This window comes from Prosopis cineraria, unplaced genomic scaffold (assembly GCF_029017545.1).
Source record: "Prosopis cineraria cultivar Desert tree isolate PC_DT_omini unplaced genomic scaffold, ASM2901754v1 PC13, whole genome shotgun sequence".
Classification (NCBI taxonomy): domain Eukaryota; kingdom Viridiplantae; phylum Streptophyta; class Magnoliopsida; order Fabales; family Fabaceae; genus Prosopis; species Prosopis cineraria.
In genome coordinates this window covers 26,107,612-26,113,894 of record NW_026555344.1, presented here as the reverse complement: position 1 = coordinate 26,113,894, position 6,283 = coordinate 26,107,612, and the positions used below count along the sequence as shown (strand labels likewise).

The following is a 6,283-nucleotide window of genomic DNA, read 5'->3' as shown; positions in this document are numbered from 1 at the left end:
GTTGCTCTTTTTATTTATAAAATTAAACATATTTATGAAGTGGTAACCATATATTATATTATCATCTTAATTTGAATATTAAAAAAAATGGATACAGAGATATTAAAATGTTTATGTGGTATGAACTAAATGTATCATGAGTTGTGATCTAATAGACAGAGTTTAAATTATTATTATTTTCTTTAAAAAAAGAATTAATATTTTAAATTGGGGCATTAATTTTGTAGCAAAAATGCCAAAACAAAATGACTGGAAAAGAAGATAGATAAAGCATTTCTATTAATTCATATATATATAATACTGATCAATCATGTAAATGACTAAAGAATAAAAGGATCACAAAATTAAATTAGTTGATATTTAAGTGATGATATTAGCATGTGTTAATTAGAAGGACTTTTATTGTTATTTAAATAATTAATTTTTAGGAGGAATTTATGATTTTTTTTACCGTGACAAAAATTATAAAAAGAAATAAATTTATAATTTTTAAAATTTTAAAAAATTATTAAAAAAATGCCTTTTTACTTGTGAGTTGGCTCACTAACCTACCAACCCACTACGGATTGTATGGGTTGGCAAAATTCAACCTGCAAAAAACACAGGCCATGCCAACCCACCTTACCAACTCGCTACAAATTGACACATATTACTAGCTTGACTGCCAAGTATGCATTAATTTTTTTCGTTAAAATGAACACCCTTTTAATGAACTATATGAAAATGTAAATATGGAGAATGATGGCTCCGATAATTGTGTGGAAATTAGTACTACAGCAACGATTTCCTTTTGTTGTGGTTGTTTTTGGTTTCTTGGTCATGATTTACAGGCTAATGTCATCCTGATTTATTGAGGTAAGTCATCCTTTTTCCAGATTTGGTTCCTCCTTTTTAGAATTCAACCTTTTCTCTGCTCTGGACTGTAAGCAATTCAGTGATGGAGCTCACATTACCAACCACCATTCATAATATTCTTTATACGCGCGCAAAATCCCAGGTTTTAGTCATGTATCCCCAACATGTTAGCATAATGTTGAACTTTATTAATTGTCAATTTTGTGAAAACTAGATTTATTGACATGAGACTATAAGAACGGGGCACCCCGTTTCCGAGCTCTACCCATATCATAGCAGATGTAGTTTTGAACTATAAAATTCCATTTTCCCCCCTCAAATCAATCATCATATCTATTGCCTTCAAAATCTGTCCAGTCAGTCAAATGGGACCTTTCCACAAAATAAGTTTCCAGCCAAATAATTAGTTTGTATCATTTACAAGCACATATTCCCAATCCCAAGATTCCAGAATTTGGGTCCCACTTTATTCAATGACAATAGATAATTCAAATCCATCAAGATTACAATGTCCACAAGTTTCTTCAAGTTAAGAAGTCAACCTACCAAATTGCTGTAATGAGAGCTTCAAGCCCTCCTCTCTGGACATCATAACATTTTCACACTTTCCTAATTAGAAGATACAGTCTCTGGTCAAGCTCAAACTTGTTGCAATGAGAAGGGTCACCCACCAGCATCATTAGAAGCCCACCAAAAGATATGTATATCTCCCTGCAACCCAATTAGAAAACCCAAGTTAATTAAATGATCATATTCATCATTAAACATACGACCACTCCACTTCCAATTCCATCATTAAACGTGCGACTGCTCATACAACATACTCTCTCAGGTCCAAAATACAAGTACTTTTTAGGAAAAATCTGAACCGATAAAGTCTTTATTCTCATAAATATATTGTTTTTTCCCTTTAACCCTCAGTCCAAATTACTAATGCACTTCATGATAAGTGGAAAACAAATTTACACAAGAATCTAGGTTAATAAATACAAGCAGTAAAATGGAGAAAAAATTTTACATGTATTAGGTTATTTATATTTTATACCAAGATTAGCTAGAGAAAAATGCTTACACTTTGGACTGGAGGGAGTATGCCATGTGAAAATGAACCAATCCTAATGCATGACGTTGCACAATAAAACAAGAAACTAGATTTTTTTCCCGTGCATAGACAATAAACTGTGACAATACTTAAAGGGGAAAAAATTTAAAACTGAAAACTTTGGAAACAAAAACATGATTAAGATAAGGTGCAATTAATGACTTGCATGAGAAGTAAGAAAAAGAATATGCATCCATATATTTATATATATAGTCTTGTGGGAGCCAGTACGGCAGCACCATAGATAAGAACAGCACTAGCTCCCACTACTTTTAAAATCTTAGGCTACATATATAATTTTAAAATCTCATAACAATGCAGGACACTTTATAGTTGTTTTTTCTTTCTCTTTTTCTTTTTTTCTTTTTTTTGGAATCAGCACTGAACTTCTATTCAAGCAAGAAAAGCCAAATACAGGCAAAAGGAATACAAAGCGATTTTCTAGTTGTTAAAAAAAAAAAAGGTTAAATACGGAAGGACAGGTGCACTGAGTCTGAAGGAGGCCGAATTGGCACTATAAATATATGGCTATGGATATAGATATCATATCTCCAATTAGATTGAAGGGGCTAAGAGATGCCTAGCATAGTAGCATCAAGCCTCTAAATTGCTAAACCAGCAAAACAGGCCTCACAGCAATTCCATTTTTCAAAACCTGGCACTCAGAACTGGCAATAAATTGATGTTCAGAAACTAAGTACATACGCTTTGTCCTGTCCTGATTCTTCTGAAATTCTATAAAGCTTGCCATACATAACATATTCAAAATTGTCAGCCAGTGATTGTCCTTTGCCCTGAAAAGTGGTAGAAAACTTTGTAAGGAAGATTCGGCATTAGAGATTTGCCAGGAAACAGAAAAATATCTACAACTTACAAAATGAGAGAAAAATAAAGAAAAGATACTAGACACAGGTAAAATGGCATCATCTATCACTCTAATCATTCAATATAGTATGAAAGTATCTCTTGGTTCCATGAGAAATGTATTGTATAAGCAATATAATTTTAATCCTCTCAAATCTGATGTCATCAGTTCAGCAACAGCCTTGTAAGTTCGAACCATGGTTTGATGAACATTGACCAAATCTTGAAAAGATCTGAACTTCCTTAATGATACAAATCACAGGTCATCTTAAAAGATATTAGATGTTAATTTTCAAAAGCACTCCCATTGCATTTTTCTTTTAAACATCAGCTAAAGTCAATGTAAACCTGAGTATAAAACAAGAGTGTAATAAAACTGACTTCAAGCTACTTAATATTTGAGGGAATTTCATTTACAAGTGGTCCTGTAAAACAAAAATCAGCATATTCAACTCAGGAGAGGAAGCCTGAAATTCTTACTCCCCTCAAGCTTTGAGTAAAGTAAAATTAAGAAATAGCACTATTGATTGGTGCTCATCAAGATCAACGCATGTAATACATCATAGCCCTAACACAAACTTGTTATTAGCTTTTGGTCAATATATCAATCTTATGATGTTTATCCAGCAAAGCATTACGAATGTTTGCTGGAAAAAAAAAAACAGTTTTTTGGGGGTAGTCATGTCAGCAATACACACACACACACACACACAGAATCTACTCATATGACCATGCAGAAACCAAGCTCTTGCCATATAATTAACGACAAATAAGGAAAATACAAAATAACCAACACCAACAAAGACAAGAACCTTCTATTAAAGTGTGCACAAAATACCAATAATTATGTGTAAATTAGTTTTCAATGGTAAAATGAAATTAGTGACTGTAAAATATGAGATGAAATACCTGCACATAGTAGCCAGTGTCTGGCGTTCCATCTGGGTTAAGTGTTGGGACCAGTAAGAGGGCAAATTTTTGACCAACTTGTAAAGGATATATTTCGGAATTGATGTCTAGATGCATAAACATGTCAAACCTTTCACTTTTTGCTTCAACACGTGTAACTGCCAAAGGTAAAATACATGGAAGTATAAGAATAATATGTAAAGCACTAATTTGTGTTTCAAGTAAGATGAGCATCAGAAAGTGCATCAACAGAATCTTAGATTGGTCAAATTATTTAGACAAGCTCTTTTAGAAATGTTATCAGTGCTTGGTATAATATCTATTTTTATTTTGGTTCCATAAGTATCTTTCTGCGATGAGTTCATTTCTTTGATCATTTTCCTCCTAATTTGTCCCCCATTTCTTAAATTGTGTCACATCTAACCTAAATCATCAATCCTGTCAATCAAGCTAATAGCCCTGAACAATGGAGTTGACATGGCACCTATCTGGCCGACATGATCTTTTCCATTCTAATCTTACAGAAATAGCTTAATATTGGACAAGAACATGACAAAGTGAGACAACAATGAAGCACCTTGAAACCCACAATTCCAAATTTCTAAAACCAAAATCTAGGTCAACTTGAGATGATAACCTTTACTTGGTCAGTAAGACGCTGTAGTTAAAGTTGGTCAAATAATTTATTGCCGCAGTCAAGCTTACACCAGCTGAAAGTAATGTTACCATGTTTGGTTCAATTGATCAAATGGAAGCCGGTGATGCTGCTAATCTTACCCAAGAGGTTAAACAAGTAACTTGTTAAGAATGCTGGGTATTTAAAGTAGGTAACACTCCATTTGACAAATGGCGACTGCTTTCATCTAGAGGCCTGGTAATATTAGATTGATGAGTAGTTAATCGTTATTTGTTACATGTGATTGGTATTCTAACCGAAGTAGTTTCTAGCTTTAAGGAAAAAGGCCTAGATAGCATATGTGGCAACATACTTGAGGGGAATAAGCGTAACCCCAAAATTTGGCTCATCAGGTTTAGGTGAAGACAATAAAACTGAAGGTGTGCACACCTGAAATCAGAAGAAAGTGAACCCATCATATTTGATAATGCACTTAAAGTCACGCTATTTCTATTAATATTAATCAATATTCCACCATTATTAAAGGATCATTGCAATGTGTAATGAGTATATCAAGGTCAATCATACTTCCTTGCTCATTACTCTTCATGATTGCAGAATTGCAATTAAAATATCAAAATCTATTTCCACACCAAGAAATGTATTAGGAAGGACATTAAGAAGTGAACTTAGGTGCCGTGCAAGCTTTGTGAGTGCACAGGAAGAGGTGTTTATTGTTACTAGAAATCAAGTTTTACTATCCATAAGCTCTTTTTCCTTGACAGGAATGATAGGGTTTCAAGGCGTGAGGCTATCATCATATTTTTCTGCCTATGTCTAAAGAAACAGATAGCAAGTACGAATAGAAGAGGGATGACCACAAACTGTCACAAGCACTTGACCATTGTGCAAAAAACAGAGAAAAATAAATATTATGTAGAAAAGTAAATAAACTTATGCAGAAAAATAATGGAAACCCATAAAAGACATACCTTTATCAAATGCTTTTTTGCCCTCTGGGGGATTCAATTGATCCACCCTAAATATGTCATCAAAGAGAACCTCAACCATCTTAGGAGCAAATTTAACCCTCAACCAAGCGCAACTGATAACGAGAAAGAGAATAAATAAAATAAGGTTAGAAACTAACCAAACAAAAAAAAATACTGGGGAAGATTAAAAGGCGCTGGTATTACAAAATAATTGACAGCGACGCACATCATGGTAAATATGTTCGAAGATGAAGATGATCCAAACAAAACAACCAAGGAGGTCCGAATCCGAATAATTGACCAACAACTTAAAAAATTCGAAAAAATGGGAAGAGTTTGGCATTTAATTAAGCATGGATCTCAGTTAAGCAGAAGACCTTCAACGATGTGGGGTGTGGGGATTCAATCACTTAATCCATATCGACTCGTACCCAGAGCTCAGATTGTGGAAAAATTATTTATTTATTCAGCAAAGTCAACCAGAAGAGGGAAGACAACGAACCTGGAGCTGAAGCAACGTGACAGACGGCGAGAAGCACACGAAGCAGAGGCGATGTGCAGAGAGGTGAGCGGCTGAGTTCAGCGACTGAGAGAACGATGGGCGAACGCGAATTCAGCGACTCAAGCGTCAAGCAACGCGAACGGCGACTCAATAGCAAGACTGGGTTCAGCCTCGGAGCAACGGCTAGAGCCAAGCTTCGAACAAGAGTGAGGTTCAGAGTCCAGATTCTCTTAAAATGCATACAAGGGTTTTCTAATTTATTTATTTATTTTTTCTTTGGTTTTTAAATATTAGAGGTTTTTTCTTTGGTCAAAAAACAAAATAAGAGGTTTTTTTTAAAACAAATTGCCCCTAACCGAACTCTTTCCCATAAAAAAGGAAGACACACGAGCCCACAAGCACATTAATATTGACATCGAGTCAGGACTTCTTTCAAGAGAGAA

At 34.4% G+C, this 6,283-nt stretch overlaps 1 protein-coding gene across 2 annotated transcripts; it reads right to left on the bottom strand.

The window, feature by feature from the left end:
- Positions 1 to 1,212: 1,212 nt before the first annotated feature.
- LOC129290495 (DNA-directed RNA polymerases II and V subunit 8A-like) lies at positions 1,213 to 6,066 on the bottom strand. Of its 2 annotated transcripts, none has more exons than XM_054927277.1 (5): positions 5,841 to 6,066; positions 5,339 to 5,451; positions 3,731 to 3,888; positions 2,663 to 2,751; positions 1,213 to 1,566 (listed from the first exon to the last, which is right to left on the bottom strand). In XM_054927277.1, the coding sequence occupies exons 2-5, from the start codon at positions 5,415 to 5,417 to the stop codon at positions 1,455 to 1,457; spliced, it is 438 nt and encodes a 145-aa protein (XP_054783252.1). In that variant the 5' UTR covers positions 5,418 to 5,451; positions 5,841 to 6,066; the 3' UTR covers positions 1,213 to 1,454. The 2 variants fall into 2 exon arrangements, with proteins under 2 accessions (XP_054783252.1, XP_054783253.1); XM_054927278.1 differs by lacking the exon at positions 5,841 to 6,066 and adding an exon at positions 4,720 to 4,796.
- Positions 6,067 to 6,283: the final 217 nt, after the last annotated feature.

Excerpts from the sequence above, each read along its gene's own strand:
- LOC129290495 (XM_054927277.1), bottom strand. The coding sequence starts at position 5,417 with ATGGTTGAGGTTCTCTTTGATGACATATTTAGGGTGGATCAATTGAAT. Across the intron at positions 3,889-5,338 it reads CAAAAAAGCATTTGATAAAG|TTACACGTGTTGAAGCAAAA; the intron begins GTATGTCTTTTA and ends TACCTTTGGCAG. Across the intron at positions 1,567-2,662 it reads GAATCAGGACAGGACAAAGC|GGAGATATACATATCTTTTG; the intron begins GTATGTACTTAG and ends ATTGGGTTGCAG.